At 43.4% G+C, this 16,463-nt stretch overlaps 1 protein-coding gene across 3 annotated transcripts in view; it reads left to right on the forward strand.

Annotated features, from left to right (window-relative positions):
• Positions 1-201: 201 nt before the first annotated feature.
• Positions 202-16,463, forward strand: part of LOC122155787 (calpain-13-like) — a 34,746-nt gene continuing 18,484 nt past the window's right edge. Inside the window, exons 1-10 of one of the 3 annotated variants that reach the window (XM_042810010.1) lie at positions 202-302; positions 2,911-3,159; positions 6,266-6,335; positions 7,168-7,286; positions 9,793-9,926; positions 11,513-11,687; positions 12,651-12,719; positions 13,715-13,800; positions 14,433-14,507; positions 15,332-15,498. In XM_042810010.1, coding sequence (XP_042665944.1) covers positions 2,923-3,159; positions 6,266-6,335; positions 7,168-7,286; positions 9,793-9,926; positions 11,513-11,687; positions 12,651-12,719; positions 13,715-13,800; positions 14,433-14,507; positions 15,332-15,498 — 1,132 coding nt within the window. In that variant the 5' untranslated portion in view covers positions 202-302; positions 2,911-2,922. The remainder of the gene's footprint in view (positions 303-2,910; positions 3,160-6,265; positions 6,336-7,167; positions 7,287-9,792; positions 9,927-11,512; positions 11,688-12,650; positions 12,720-13,714; positions 13,801-14,432; positions 14,508-15,331; positions 15,499-16,463) is intronic. The other 2 variants (XM_042810002.1, XM_042809994.1) reach the window with 2 other exon arrangements.

Consider the following 16,463-nt stretch of genomic DNA (forward strand, 5'->3'; position numbering starts at 1 on the left):
TCCTGTAAAAATGGCTGCATCTGAAACCACAGTAAGCCGTGGGAAACTAGACTATCAACTTTTATACATACAGAGATTTAACTGTGTCTGGCAGAAGAAATGCATTTGTGTGTGTATACATATGGTATCTGTATGAAACACCTGCGTCGTATTGTTTGGTTTTGGCCTTGAACTTGAATTCAACCTGATTGTGTTTGCTAAGGGCAGGGCAAAAGCTGCCCTATAAAGGAGCACTAGGATAACAGCAGCCCATCTGTCGCCTTCTTGGATTTGGCTGAAGGGTTCCACTGGAGGCACTGCAGGTAAAACATCACTTTGCTATTTTACTTAGTGTGAGATAAAGCAGGCAAAACGCAAGGAGTAGTGCTGGAAAGTACCACAGTAACACTGAGAAGGATTCGTCTTGGGGAGACAGAATAAATTAGAGTCCCTGTCTTTAATGTTGCATGGAGGGAAAGAAAAAAATTTGCCATCCTACAAAATGCCTAACAGTAAAACAGCAAGTTGTCAGAAGTAATCAGATCAGGTGGGAGCAGAGATCCTCAGAGGAGGAGGACTCTATGGTTACTGTGTGCTGCTGCTAAATGAGGCAGAAAAAAAGGTAACTGGAATGTCCTTATGCTATGTAGGAAAATAAATAGCCAGAAAGAAGTACTTCATAGACTAGTTGGAACAGAAGGTTGTATCAGATACTACAGGGAAAGCAATCTCTAGGAGGGTTGCCAAAGTGCCTAGCTTTGGGCTTGAATTTTCTGGGGGAGGTGGGGTGGTGCTCATGGCTTTTTTATGCTGTATGTTGTCTGTCTGTCGGAGGGTTTGGGACACCCAAGTTCAGGTCCCTGCTCTTCCTGTACAGTTGGCTGTCACTGAGGGCAGTCTGCCGAGATCCAGCATGCTCTCATTTGTTTTTCCCTGAGTGCAAGGAGAGCTAATGAACTCCCACTTTCCTTCATTATAAGGCCATTTTGGAACTGATTCCTCGCAGTTTTTACAGTACTCCAGGTACATGAGTGACAGGGTCTTACAGGAAAAGAGGGCTTGCATTACTGTAGCATGTATCGAATACTGTGTGAGATTAAATTATACACTGACGTTTTGGTGTGCTTGAGAGGGAACAGGAGAAGAACGGCTGATGGCCTTTTAGCCTTCCTGGGATTCTTCTTCGTTCTTGAATGCAAATACAGCAATCTTAAAGTACAGAAACCCAGCCGAGCCAACATGTATCAGAAATGTTCTGAACAAAGTGGATGGAGAGGAGAAGGTGGATAGCTCAGTGATGAAGCTAATTGCTTATTTCCACTTCCTACTCAGTGAAAACTATCAGAAGCCACTGAAGGAAATAATGCGTGTACTCTGACATAAATCTTTGTGCAAAGTATAATTAGCTGTCAGTAGCATTTGCCACCGCTGAGTATCTGATTATAACAGTGGTTTGACATCTTTTGTGAATGAATCCAGGAGAGTGAAGAGACTTATCCTTTGCTGGTGGCTTTTAAGTTGTTTAATGCAGAAAACAGTGGGTGCTTGGGGTTACCCAGTCAGTTTCCGCCCTCCACATGTCTCACGACTGGGAACAGTCCAAAGGCCAAGCATTCCATTACAGTTTTGTCCCTTTGTAGCCTTTCTGCCTCAGAGTTCACTAACTGTAAGGTTCTCCCCAGCCAGGCAGGCAACATTCTGTTTTAAAAGCTGTTGTGATCTCCCTGTCTCTGTTGCACCTCTGGGAGCCAAGTGAAGAGGACATATGGCCAGGGCTGCTCTGAAAGGGGTGGCCAAGTGGGGGCACAGTGCTAGCTGGGGAGCACTGACCCCATCAGAGACAGAGCTTGTGTCTCTGTGCACATGTACGCTCAAACACCAACAAAGTGATTCTTGGAAGACCAGAAGTAGTTAAACGTATTATTTTCTTCAATCTGGTTGCCAAATTATTTCGGATATGTTAAGCAACGTAATTAAACGCACACAGACATGCGCTAAAAGCTCGTGTTCTTTGTCAGAAGAGAGGGAGCGCGTGTCAGCTCCAGCCTTCAAGCTCTGTTAGTTTTAATTTGAGTTTTGGAATTAGTAATCAGTTTTGCTGGAACACTGTTGCAAGAAATAGATCTTCGCATGCATGGGGCTTGGGCACAGTTTCAAATGAGTATTTGTTAAGAAGAAGCCATTCCCTTGTCATGTTATGGTACATTACATGAGATTTATTTCCATTGTATTAAAAACTGCAAGCCCAAGGGGAATGTTCTCTCATCTTGTTGGCTAAGGGTGATTTCTGAAATCTATAGGAATTATTTTTTTTTCTTCTTTTTCTCTCTCTCTTTTTTTTTTTTTTTTTTTTTTTTTTTGGTGGGGCTTTTAATTAAGATAATAGAACACAAAATCTCCTTGTTTTTCTGTGCTGTAGTTACAATGCAAGATAGCCAAGGGACTTGAAGCACCGAGATGGGTGGTAGCACTAAATGTGGGGCAAAGTGCCTGGGTCATACCTACACTGGGGCTGTTCTGGGCTCAAGAAATCCAAGGCTTAGCTCTTATTGGAGCCTTTTGCTCCAGATCCAGCAATCTATTTGCTTGATAGGAAAGACTTTTTACCTACTAAAAGAAATTTTTAAAGCAATGGCATCCAGTGACTTGAAAGTGAAGCTAAACAGCAGGCTAGATATTAGCACAGCAAAGTTAATTAAAGGAGGAGGATGCCTCGCCCACGGCATGTGGTAGATTTTCCAGTGCTAACTGTTAAATCTGGCTGGTGTAGAATTTCACCATATATATGAATAAATGCCTTCTCCTAAGCGAATTGTACCTTGCCTTGTGAATTGTATAAGTTGAAGCATTTTAAAAAAGAGGGGTTCATACTTCAGGGCACCACTTCAGATTGGATAGCTAATGGCTGTCTGTGTCCCTCCTCCTTCACAGGAAAGGGGCACAATGCTCAATCTCAGCTCAGCTCTGAGGTTGGAGCAAGGCATGCAAACAGCAGGGACAACAGGAGGCCTCCAGAACCTGAGGAAATTTAATAATCAGGACTTTGAGCACCTGCGATCCCTGTGTCTGAGCCAAGGTCTGTTGTTCAAGGATGACACCTTCCCTGCTGATATCAGCTCCATTGGTCCTAACCTGCTCCCAAAGGATGAGCTGCAGCACATAATGTGGAAGAGGCCAAGGGTGAGTTTTGCTAGCCAAAGTGTTTCGTGTAACTGCTGCTGGATGTGAGTGCTGATGCCTTCATCTTGAGGTCTGTGCTAAGCAGGGAAATGTAACCCAAGGGGAACACTGGGCATGCAGCACTGAAAGAAGGCATCCTTTGTTGTGGGACATGTGGGAGGAAGTTGACCTATTGACAGTATCTTCTTCTGCCATGTCTAGTGTGTGAACTGCCTTTTGCAGACCAGGGGAGCAAGGAGAGGGATGCTGTAAACATCTGTTTCGACCTGAAAAGTGAGCTGATTTGGGATGGGAGTTCCTGGAGGGGTAGGTCAGTCATCTGAAATGTCCCTTTTCCTAACTGTGCAGTAGCTGTGGCTTTCCATTAGATGGGAATTGCTCCAGACCTGTTTTTCAACACCAAGCCCTCATGGTAGAGATTTTTGCATGTGGTGCTTCAAGCATTAATCGTCCCTTAGTGAAGACTTGTGGAACATCTGCTACTGCACTTAGTATCTAAAACATATTGGGGAAAACAGTAAAATTTCAGACAATGCTTGTCTTGTGGGACTCACTACTTATTTAAGTCATAGAAGTTTCATTATTTGATACAGTCATTTTGCAGAAGGGCTTTCTCACATTTGACCTCTCCTCCTCCTCTGCCCTTTGCAAAGTAGGTGCAGGTATTTCAGGAACAGAATGCTTATCCTAATTCTACACTTCTTTGGGTGATGCTTTGTTTATTGACACTTTCTTTAATTCCCAGAGATTTCCCGGAAACAGCATCAACATTAAAGAAATCTGAACACAGAAACTGAATAAACAGAACCGAGCCGTTAAAAAAAAAAAAAGGGTTTTGGAATTAGGATCTTTGCACACAGCTAAGCTGAGCTGCAGTTCCTGCTGCATCAGTCTTGGCTTATCTGTAGCCAGAGGGGAGAAACAGACAACTTCTATTCAGACAATAAAGCAGATGGTAGCTTGGAGTTAACCTAAAAACTTAGCTTTAATGGCATGGGGGAGGAATGCAGAAACACCTATCAAATACAAAGAAATAAAAATAGAGAAAACAAATGTACATAGTCGTGTAAGCTGCCTTAAGCAAACTATGGAAATGTGAGGCTCCCTTATATCCTGTTCAGTATTTCTCCTTTCAAAGTCTTGAGGTTTGTCCCCTATTTACCTCCTTTGTTTGTAGTTGCCATTGTGTTTTAGGCTGAACCACACAAAGGAGTTGCAGGTGCAATCTGAATGGGTTTCTGCCTCCAGTGATGGCTGTTCTCCAGCAGGGCTTTCCTCTCAGGCTGGTGGGCTCCCTTCTGTGCAGTCCAAGCACCTCTGTCCCAGCTGCGACAGAGAGTTGGGGCAGGTTTTGAAGGCACTGAGGTATTTGTGCTGAAAAGATGTGAACGGGAATTGAGTTATCCTGCTGCAAAGCAAGAAATTGAGTTCTGGTGGTGCAGGCAAAACCCCTTAAGAATAGCCTGTTTTTTCACATCTAACTGTTGATAGAGCCTCGAGACAAGAAAGTCCTTTGACCCCCAGTGGATGGAATATATATGGATGTATGCAGGAGGAGCAGCAGAGCTTACTTTTCACCACCCTATCAGACAGCATTGCAACGGGCAGACCTTTGGTCTGAGCCAGCGCTGCACATTCCTTGTTCTTCCTTCCCTTGTTAGTCTGACTGATTCACTTCTGTGCTGGCTACTCTGTGGAGGTTTCCTGTGGATTCGGGTGTGCAACATCAGTGTAGCCTGATTCATCCTCAGCACAGAGCTAGGAAATTCCCTCAGCATGGAGAACAGCGGTAGCGGCTTTGCCTCTTAATCCAGAGCAATGCTGTAACAGGCACAGCAGTGTTGCTGAATTAAGATTTGTCTAGCTGCGACGACAGTTTAGCTTCCAAACAACACCAATCTTTTTATTATTCTTCGCTTCCAGGACACTAATAAGCCACAAACAAAAATATATCTTCTTCAGAGTTAAAGTTACAGCAACAGCTCAAGCTGGGTGTTTCTGAGGAAGGACTGCAAGCAAAGAAATCCCTAGGCAGTTTTGCCCTTACACTCTACATTCCCAAGCCCTCACCTGGCAGTCCAATAGTACCAATATCTGGAAGTCTTTCTGCTTTGGATTGGTTCCATTCATTGTCTCTAGGTGAGCTGTTTTCTCCTGTCTGCAGGATTTATGACTGCTGATGGCTGTGGTCTGTCAATGCAGTTTTTCTTAATTTCTTATTTTCCAGTTGGAGCTGGCTCTGTAGCCCTCCTTACTTGCAGATGTGTAAAAGTTCATCAGTCTTAGGCTTCTGCTAATTTAGCTACTAGTGCTAAGCAGGATCTATACAGCATTCTATTATACAGGTAGTGTACCAAACACAGAAATGGAAGAACCCAGGGGAAAATACTACAAAGCCTCATAATGGTTTCTTGTGAAACACAGCAAACTTTCAAGAAACGTAAATCTAGCTCCTGTGTTTATCATGCAATTTGAGTGCTAATGGATTGTGAAGTCTGCATACCAATGTGCAAAGTAACTAGGCACATAGCTATGCTTTCAATAACAGCCAGTAGTTCCTGATGCTTTATGCCCACTGTATTTCCTTGGAAGAATGAGGAGCTAATTGGAGACTTCCTTTCCTCCCTTTCCTTCTGCTGGAAAAGGGCTAGGTTTCTAAAGTGCTGCTCCCATCACAAACATAGAGTAGACTAGAATAGAAGAACGGTTGAGATGAAAGGGACATACAGATGTCATTAGGTCCAGCCGCCTGACCGCCTCGGGGCTAACCAAAAGTTAAAGCATGTTAATGAGGACATTATCTGCTTTGGCAGGGGGGTTGGACTCGAAGATCTCTGGAGGTCCCTTCCAACCCCTACAATTCTGTGATTCTGTGATCCAAACGCCTCTTGATCACTGACAGCCATGGGGAATTCACCACCTCACTAGGAATCCAATTCCATGAAAACTTTATGGTTTGACAGCTGGGCACAGAGCCCTCTGAAAGGTGTTTGTAGCATTGGACAAACCCAAATGAGAAGCCAGTTAGGGACTCAGAAAGGGGCAGGAACTTGTGGTTGGCAGAGGCTGGGTCCCTACACTTCTCTTGGCATTTTCTTTCTTTCAGGAGCTTCTGAGAAACCCCTTTTTTGTAATGGATGGAGTTAGCAGATTTGATATTATTCAAGGAGAAATAGGTAAGCTTATTCCTGTTTTGGAAAAGATTGACAGGGAACAATAACCTGTGCTTGCTTTGTGATTCTGAGTTCTTGGTGGGAAGGCATGAATCATGGTAACTTCGGTAAACAGTGTAGTTCACTCCAGACTGCTGCAAGTCTGCGTGCAATTTATTGGAGATATTTAACAGGATTACCAAATGCAGGAGCTCTAATCCCTGCTACTTTAGCATATATGGCACCCTCTCTCTCTATATAAGGACAAGGTCTAAATAAGTCCAGGTAGAAACTTTGAATACAAGGGTTAAATATAATTATTGAGTAAGTAGGTACAGCTCTGATATGTATTTCATCCTAACATCTCCATCTGGTCACTCTTACTGTTTTGTGTTTTTTTCTTTTCCTATAATACTTCTGTCCATCTTCTACACTACTCAGACAGATGTGTGTCTACATCTTATATCAGTTCCATCTTTTCCTTCCAGCTTATAATCATCTTTGTCTTTGAGAGCAGCTCCCGTACTGTAAGAGCTGTCTTCCTTTTTCTCACCTCACTGGGAGCTGTGAAGGTTTTCTATGGTACTTTCTAGACTGCAGATCTCAACATGACCACAAAAGATAAGTATGAAAGTAGCCAAGGATTGTTAAGTGGCATCAGGGCTCTCATGGGGCATTACTGGTGAATGCTAGGTTGCTTTTCAATGTTTTTGAAGAACAGAAGGAAGACAGAAGAATACTGGGTTCTGTTAATAAGCTGCTTCTTAGATGTCTAAGTCTATTCTTCTGATGAGCCAGTTATTGTCTGCAACAGTGAATAACTTACTGAATGGTCTGGATTTTTCCCTTCCTCGAGGTGACTGCTGGATGCTGGCTGCCCTGGGCTCCCTGACAATGCAGAAGCGATTTTTGGAAAATGTTTTACCAAAGGACCAAGGATTCCAGAGTGATTATGCTGGGATTTTCCATTTTCGGGTAAGTAATCTGCCATATTTGTACTGCTCAGGCTTGGCTGGTTGGATTATTTGGGGATCCGAAAATCTCAACATCCTCGAGTGCTTTTGTTCTGAGAACCAATTAAGAACTCTGTGGTAAATCCCAAATTTTCTAGTGGGTCTTCCTTTTCCAGGTGGTACAATCAAACTCCTGGGAATTTGAAGCTCTTTCTGAAAGTTATGACTTGTCCCCACTCCAGAGGTATAGGTACCAGTTGTTTGGATGGATCTGTGTACACAGATAGTCTAGATGATGTTCTGGTTTCTGCTTTGATTTGTTGTGGCTGTCAGTGCACTTATGGTTTTTATCTACTTGGACTCATTTTCTGTTTTCCAGTATGTTTCAACTTTCCCTATTAGCTGGGTAGTATTTACTTGAAATTGCAAATCCTGGGAGACAGGTCAGAGGAACGGATTCAGAGAGAGGAGCAAAGTCCTGTAGTAAATTTCACTTCCTACCAACTCTTGATATCCTCTGAATCTCTCAGGTAAGAGACAGGGAGATGTGAGTGACTGTCAGGCCCTGCTTGCTTGCATCTGAGTCAATCAAATATCTTATGGGATTAGAAGCATTTGCCATACCATTAAGCTCTGAAAGCTAAATGGGAACTAGAGAGAATCTGTATATTACTTGGCCACTCATCATTTTCCTTTTTTCAGAAGTCTGTTTTGCTATACACAAAGAGCTCTGGCAGTGACACTTCTTTTACCCCTTGGAGCTCTCATGGATCAGCACCAGGAAGATTATCTCATAGGCAGGATAAATTTCTGCTCCTTTGCTCCTCTGAATATCAGATGTTCCTGCCTTGGCCCTTTTCCAACATGCAGAGGTGCATTATGTGAGGCAACCCAGCTGAAGGGATTCTAGACCACTTAAATGAAAAAGATGCAAGCTAAATTTTCTCTCATGAGAGCTCTGAAAGGATTAGTTAGGAACAATCCTTAAATCTTAAGCAATATAAATACCTTTTGTATTTGAAAATGTTTTTCCTGACATCTCATCTGCAAATCAATACAACTGTTTCTGGCTTTCCTCAAGTGATAAACCCCTGAGAAAGCTACTGGGAATGGAAATGACTTCTCGGCAATGTCTTTCAATTACTCCATCACAGACGTTTTACTGCCATCCACAGGCAAAGCCACCAGACCTCAGTTCAGTGAAGAATCTCAAGACAAATCATATAAGCTCCAATTTTTGTATTAGAATAATGTTTTCCTTTCTGGGTCTGGAGTGCATTGCCTCTCAGCAGTACGAGGGGTTGCTCCAGGCTTCCTCCACAGTGCCGGCTGCTCATCAGCAAGAATTAAGGGTGTTAAGCTTTTCATCAGCAGTAGTTAAGATGAATAGCATTTTTGTCTAGAGAATACTTACAATGATTTTATTTCACCAGGGATGTTTAAAGAGCTATGTAAACTATGCAACTGGGACGTCAGGCTCCACGTAACCTCCAAAAACTTAAAGGACCTACGTGGATTAAGTTAGTCTTGTGTTTTTACAGGAATCCCTTTTTCTGCTACATAAACTGATACCTCTGAGGCAGGGTCTGCCACATGTGAGCAAGGTACTCCTTGTTCAGCCTGGGAAAAGAAACAAAAATATTCCTCAGGGACTCCAAGGGCTTATGGCAGAGTGCATCAACTTAAAATGGGAATCTGACCTGATCTGGTCTTGTCCTTTTCTAAAAGAACAGCTCACTTTGAGATTTTTCACTGGCCAAAGCTGGTGAAATAAAATGGTAGACTAAATCTATTGCTGGCATACTTCCACTGGAGGCCTTAGCATTACTGCAAATAAGAACTTGGCCTCTTATGACTGTGAATCATGCTAAGGTACATTAATCTGCTAATGACTCTGGAAATGGCTCCTTTAGGCCATCCCCACGGACATCCTTTCCAGCCTTCTCCATTAAAGGGTTCCATCAGCTGGAAACATCTGCTCTGTCCACTACCTGCATCCTCCTCATCTATCGAGGAGATGGATAACACCTCAAAACGATCTTTAGTCACTACACTGTCCCTCTGCACAACTGCACATATCTGAGTCTTAATTGAAATATGGAGAAAGGAAAATCTAGGGACCTGATCTTGACAGAGACTCTCTGGACAAGGCTGTGTTGCAAGGGAAATCCAAGTGTGAGGCTCACCAAACTGTCTGCTCAATTGTTTATCAACTGAAGCTCCTGCTGTCACCCAATAATATTAGCATATTTCCCATATTGAATCTTTTCCTCCCACTGACTGCAGGACTGTTTGTTTCCAAATGATATCCTCTGCCATGGGAAATACAGTCACGTGGTAGCTTGGTCCACAAGTTAGACCATTAGCCTGAAGTAGTTTGGGAGAGAATATGCACGTATCCATGCTTTAGATTAATTCCTGTGCTGCTTCAGGAGACAGTTGCTTGGCAGTTGCTTGGCATGAATATAAGCTCTTAAAAAGGGCTCATTCTTTTCTTTCCCTTTTTTTTTTTTTTTTTTCCCCTTCAGTTCTGGCAATTTGGAGACTGGGTGGATGTAGTGATAGATGACCGGCTGCCTTTCCTAAATGGGAATTACCTGTCTGTACACCCTCGAACATCAAATGAATTCTGGCCATCCTTGTTGGAAAAAGCATATGCCAAGTAAGTCAGTTCTCCTACCCAGTGCTGAGTGCTTTATGGGGTGGCTTCACCCCCTGCTTTACAGAGATCACAAAGGGAGAAACTGAGGCTCACAGCTGTGCGTGTTGTCCTGTGCTTTTGTAAGAAACTGGCTGTGTGCAAGCACAGGATCAATATAACCTGGAGATGTAGGTCTCGTGCTGAGGACCTAAATGTACTCTATCCAACTCTGGGATGTTAGTGTCTGAGAAGTAAAATGAAGAAGATAATGACTAGCTACACAAAGGGGTTATGCTTCCCTTCATTATTTTAAGCAAACTTCTTCACTTCTGTGTTCCTTTCTATATTTTTCTGTTTAAAACTGCAGACTGTGCAGGGATTACCTCTGTAGTCACCAAGAGACCATGCAGATGTTGGGTGGAGACAATGAGATCAGGATGTTATTCTTTAGCATTTGTAATGCTGCCTGTTATTAAATACTCTGAAGAGAAATTCCCATGCTAGAGTGAAGTCTGAAGGGCTGGGGCTTGGCAGACGTTTCCTGGAACAAACTGTTGTGAAGTACAAACTGGTAATGAGAGCTAATTATTTCAGCAAATCCGGTTGAGAATCAGCAAATGCTAAAGCAGCATCTGAGTAACTCAAGAACAGGATTCTTTTTTTGCCCTGAGATATTTCAGAGGAGCTGGTAGCAGTTTGCTGCATAAGATTTTATTTACAAAGCAAAGCAAACCTCTACTAAATTAAATTTGCAGGAGATGCTCTTTATGAGATTCCCACTTGAGAAGCTTCTCCCCAGTGCCCGTGACTAATTCTTTTCATCCGTGGAGGACAGGGACAATTCTTCAAAATACAGTTAGCCACAGACTTCATTTGATTATGTACATTAAATACAGTGTGCGTAGTGAGCTTTAACAGCATGATCTACCTCTTCTAAATACAACGTGTTCCAGCTTATTTGCTGCCTCTATAAAAAGCGCATGATAAAGACAGAAGAACTGTGTTGACAACGTTAAATTATTGCCCTCTTGCACTCTAGCAGAGTAATTTGGGAACAGTGTTGAAAACTTTTTTCTGTTTTGCATTGGAAATACAGAGAAGTGACCTCTATTTTCCAATTGCAAAAGGAATTCTGGTTGTTTCTGTGAAGAGCCATGACAAAGTATTACGTAGGAATTAACAGCTCACCTTCATTTAGCTGAAGCAACCATTTAAACTAATCGTGTTTGGCTCCCTTCTGGTTCAGAAGAAAGAAACTGAATACTTGAGGATGAGACTCAACTCATCCCCCTAAAGCGTGTCTGTTGGCACAAGATGCACCTTACGTATTTCCCACTATCCATAATGACTCCAGACAGGTGCTCCAGGTCTGGGTGAATACACTGAAGGAAGTCCCCCTGCCTCATTCATCCCAGAGGATATGTGTTTGTCTGGGTATTTATTTCAGTCGTGTTGCCTTTCATTACCTGACCTCATGACCTGGCCCTAACGTCTCTGGCTCTCCCATTTTCACTGTCTCAGTACCTGTGTTCATTTCAGAAGCCATCATTGTCCACTGTTTAATAAAACCATGGTGTGAGGACTACTGAAATTTTTTCTGTTCTCAGGCTGCAGGGCTCCTACCAGAACTTGCACGGGGGCTACATTTCTGATGCTTTAGTAGACTTCACAGGTGGAGTCCAAATGCAGTTCTCATTAAAGGACCCCCCTCCTGATCTGGAGGATATACTGAAAGCTGCTAGCAAATCTCAGTGTCTGATGGGATGTAGCACCTCAGGCCGGGTGAGTCACAAGGCCAGAAGCACATCTTGGTTTGCTATGTTTGCAGCAAGTTTACTCATTTGAGTGAAAAAAGGACATCCATAATCACTCTGTTTCATGGCCACAGCTCATGGATGCCTGGTGAGATCTTGGCAGCAGAAAGTAAATAAGGTTATGCAATGTGGAACGTAAAGGCTTTTGGGTAGATGTAGATGGTTTGAATGCGGATGTGGATAACAGTTGTGGATGGAAGGAAGACTCACATCCCTCTCTGAGGGGCCTTCTTCCCATTTTGACCTTGATAGAATCAATTACTCAGCTGTCTCTGAGCTTTGTGTGTCTCCTAGCTAATTCCACCGTGACTGAGTGCTATCTTCCTGCAGCAGGGCTGATTTTGGTCTTATAGCTTTGTGACTGATTCTAGAAAAGCCAAAATGTTCCTGTCTTCTGTAAGGGGATACTGTTATCATGTCATGATTTGCAGGCCACTGATATTAATGCTGTGAAGCTGGAAAATATTTTGTGATGTATTAAGTACTTTCATTAAAAGACTTGACAAGGGCTTATACAGCATGTCAAGGAAAACTGCAAGGCATGTTCCATTGCTTCTGTATTGTCTGGTTTGTCAGGACAGAAAGCTTGGCTATTGCAAGCTGGTGAAAGACAGACCCCTCAGGTCAGGTGCATAACATTGGGCTGTAGTGAGATGTTGAGGCTCTCATCCTCCTAGCAGCCCAATTCACATCATGTTGTAGTTGCACCAGCTCTGTACCATTAAAAATTTTCAACTGTGGGAAGACGTGTACTTCTGTTATATTTCCTGAACAGCTCATAGCTGCAGTCACGTTTCTTTGGAGCTGGTACATCTCAGATAATGCTGAAATTAAAACTGAGTCTCTTTCTCCCATGCCAGTTCTGGGAGGCAACGACCATTCCTTTGCAGTATGGCAGAGAGATATAAGCTGTATTTTCACTCTTTTGCAGATGAGAAACACAGTATTAAGGAATGGGATTGTGCAAGGTCATGCATACACTGTCACAGGAGCCGTGAAGGTGAGATTGTGGAGTTGTTCCTGCCTAGCAGTCTCATACTGGTTGTCCACCACAGGGATGTGGAAGGCAGCCATACTGCTGTTCCATTCTGAGTAATTGTAATTAACTCTCCACCATTAGGAGAGATTTCTGAAAGTATTTAGTTCAAATTTTGGGAGATACAGATGTTCTAGCACAATGAGAAGAGGGCATCAGAATCCTGTAATTTTTCCTGATGAGAAGTTTCTGGCTGGCCCTCCCCTGGTTGGGACTAGATTCCAAATCCTGTTGGAGAAAGGAGCGGTCTCTTCTAGCTTCCTGCTGCTCATGATATGTGCAGAAAGGAGAAAACGTATGTCTCATTTACAGTGAGTCAAGGCATCCCATGTGCTGCAGGGATGTGGTCAGGAGATTGCCCAGGCCGTTGGATCTTTGCATATGGGAAGAGAGTGTCGTGGCATTTTTTTTTCCAGCACTGTCAGTGTGCGTAAGGAGGCCAGAAGCAAAAGTATACTTCTCCTTTCCACTTCTGCCATTTCATTTTCACTCTGAAGGTGTGTTTCTTCTGTCTTCAAACAGTGACACCAGAAACTCAAGATATGGAAGCCATGATATTGTAGAAACAGAGAGACAGGTTTTATTTATCATCACCTCTCCATGCTGACTGTCAACATTCGCACGATGCAGTCAAGTGGCCTCCTCTCCCAGAGTCTTTGCTAGGACACAGTGTTAGATGTGCAGAACTCGCATTGGACTTTCCCAGAGCTGTTGAAGTTGTGGCACGGCAGCAAGGCTGCCATTTCTGTGTCAACTTTCTGCTATTTGCTGTCCTTGGGAAAGCAAGGGCCTCTCCATCATCACTCCTTTACTAGCAGGAAAAGGCACTGTCTTTTTAGCTGCAGTTAAGCCAGGCTTCCATAGTACAGATGTATTTTATTTCCCATATTATCACTGAATATCACGCTTATGAAAAGCTGTGACTGAGATTTGTTTTGCTTTTTTTTCCATCTTTACAGATACGATTCAAGAACCACTGGGAACATATCATCAGAGTCTGGAATCCATGGGGCCATGGGGAGTGGAAGGGGCCCTGGAGTGATGGGTATGGCCTCAAAACTTCCATCTCCTAAGGCAAATCACTCTTGTATAGGCTAATTTTAAAAGTATCTCTACCTCACACCCATTGTAATGAAACAAACGCTTCTAAATCAAGAAGCCTAATAGCCTTGATTCCAGTTGCAAAGAAATCCAGCTGAGAAAACTCATGAAGCATTGCTTTCATAGGTACTCATTGCTAAGCCTAGCTCAGGTATACCTTTTTGTTGATGTGTGCATTTTTCTCAGTGGGTAAGCTGCATAGATTGAGTTATTGATTATGTTTATTTTGCATTCAACAGAAAGTACAATCCTCCCTTAATTATAAACATGCTGCTTAGAAACAATACATCCGACTGGCTAATGTGCCCTCTGCACATTGACGTGCTGTCAGCACTGAGAAGCATTAGGGGCAGGGGGCAGACGCAGGATTTCCCATTCAAGGGTGGGTAACCCTAAGCAGAGCAAAGATGCCCTATTTGCTAGTCTTGGTTATGAGCATATTAACACAAATCTGTTCCCATGTGCAGTTATCTTACCCCTCTTCATCCCTCTCAACTTGATGAACTGGGTAGAGGAATAGACTGGCTGGAAAGATGGAAACTTGTACCTCTCACAGCTGTTTGTTCCTGTTTGCAGCTCTCCAGAATGGGACTATGTGGAGCCTGAAATTAAGGAAGAGCTCTACAGAAAGAAAAATGATGGAGAATTCTGGTATTTCCCAACTGATCCTTTTGTCTATCAGGCTTTCTCTGTGTGTTCATTGTAAAAGAAGGGTCATTTGGGCATTTCTTTTCTCTATCTTAGTAATGGTTCAAAGCACGCCTGTGTTAGTTGTGGGCAAACAGCAAATTGTTGCAATGGTATCAGAGGAAACAAGGCTTGAAGAAGTGAAACTGGCCAATACTATGCAACAAGCTGATGGGAAAAAAAGAAGTAGTAGTAGTGAAAATCCAGCTTCGTGAGACCTAGTGATTTTGTCACTCTCTCCAAGTGACTAGCTTGAACTTCAGACTGCTCAGAGGAATAAGTAGTTGAGCTCCTAGGGCTCGTGCACCTGACTGCTCTGCAGGTGCTTGTGGCTTTTCAAAGCCTCTGGTTACTCTCAGATCCAGTTAGCCATGGATTAGCTATTCTCTATAAAAGCTCTTATTCTTCAGAAAGTGCACCCTTTCCCTGAGGAAAACAGGAATGAACAACAAATGGGTGTGGGATGGACACTGCAGGCTTGAGCAAAGCATGGAAGGCAGGACAGGACACTGCAGTGGGATAGTACAAGGCACTATGGCAGGGATGTGCTGGGGATAGCAGGACTCCATCAAGGCACTACTGAACATGCCCTTTAATTTTGCTGGGGCTCTACGTGCATTTGGGTCATCCTAAATGCTCTGAGAGCTAACTTGTACTGCTAAGTGTCAGCCAAGCTTGTCTGCACCCTGTGCCACTGCTGTGTAACCCTGTTTTGAAGACACTGAGGGGTTGAACAGGAATATCCAACTGGTGTCTCAGACTGAAAGGTGTGCCTTTCTCCTTTGCAGGATGTCCTATGAAAACTTTCGGGAGCAGTTTTCCTGGCTGTGTGTTTGTAACTGCACCCCAACGTTTCTGGACTTTGGAGATCAGCACCACACAGGATGGTCTGTGGACAGATACATCAACCTGTGGAGCCCATTGCTTGCTACTGGCAGGAATGACTGGTCCTCTGGTAATAAATGCTACTTGCAGTCACCCAATCCTCTCCTCTACACCAGGGCTTACACTGAAACATTCGCCGTGAGCACCAGTTAGCAGAAATATCGATTGGTAGTTGTTAATGCCTGCTCTTTCTCATTACAGCACCTATCAGCTAGGGAAACAGATAGAAAGCAGTGGCACTGGCTGCTGAGTTGGGGGGGGAAAAAAAAAAAAAAAAGAGAAGAGGGCTTGTGATTTAGAGATTCTAGGCTGCCTAAAATCAAAATGTGCTTGTCTATGTTCTTTCAGCCTGTTGAAGTAGGTGCTACAGGGGACCTCATCAGAAAGTCTGGTCTGGCAAATATGTGACCGGTCCCCCAGAGAAAGAGGTACTCTGCAATTAAATGGATATGGAATGAAAGAATTGTGCTGCAAAGCTCAATTTGAACAAGGTCTTTTGACCAGATAAAACCGTGCATTTTACTGGAGAGCCTGAAGCACAGCATAACCATCTGATCAAAAGAGGCGATTCTCCCCTTAGTGCTGGTGCAGCCTCACTTTGAATGCTGTGTGCAGTTCTGGACTCCACAATACAGAAGGGATGTTAAGGTCCTTGAAAGAGCCCAGAGGAAGGCAACGAAGCTGGTAACAGGGCTGGAAGACATGTCATGTGAGGAGAGGCAGAGGACTGGTCTGGAGAAACTTTCAAGGCCTCTCAAAACATGGCTTCATGTCTAGGCTGACTTAAGCAGATGCTGACACCTCAGACCTTTTCCTCCAGTTTCACGTCTTGTCAGGGATGCTTCTTATTTATTAAACCTTTGGACTTTTTGTTCTGGCCCTCAGGACTGTCTTCTGCATCACAAACAGTAATAGGTAGGAAGAGGAGGATATCTTTGGATCATTTTGTGTTTTTCATTTATGTGCTTATGGTCTCCAAAACGCAGTACTTTTTCAGCTCAGCCACAGGGTCAGCCAGGGGATTGAAAATCACTG

Source organism: Centrocercus urophasianus, unplaced genomic scaffold (assembly GCF_019232065.1).
Source record: "Centrocercus urophasianus isolate 14NV4802_14NV808 unplaced genomic scaffold, USGS_Curo_1.0 seq_10, whole genome shotgun sequence".
Classification (NCBI taxonomy): Eukaryota; Metazoa; Chordata; class Aves; order Galliformes; family Phasianidae; genus Centrocercus; species Centrocercus urophasianus.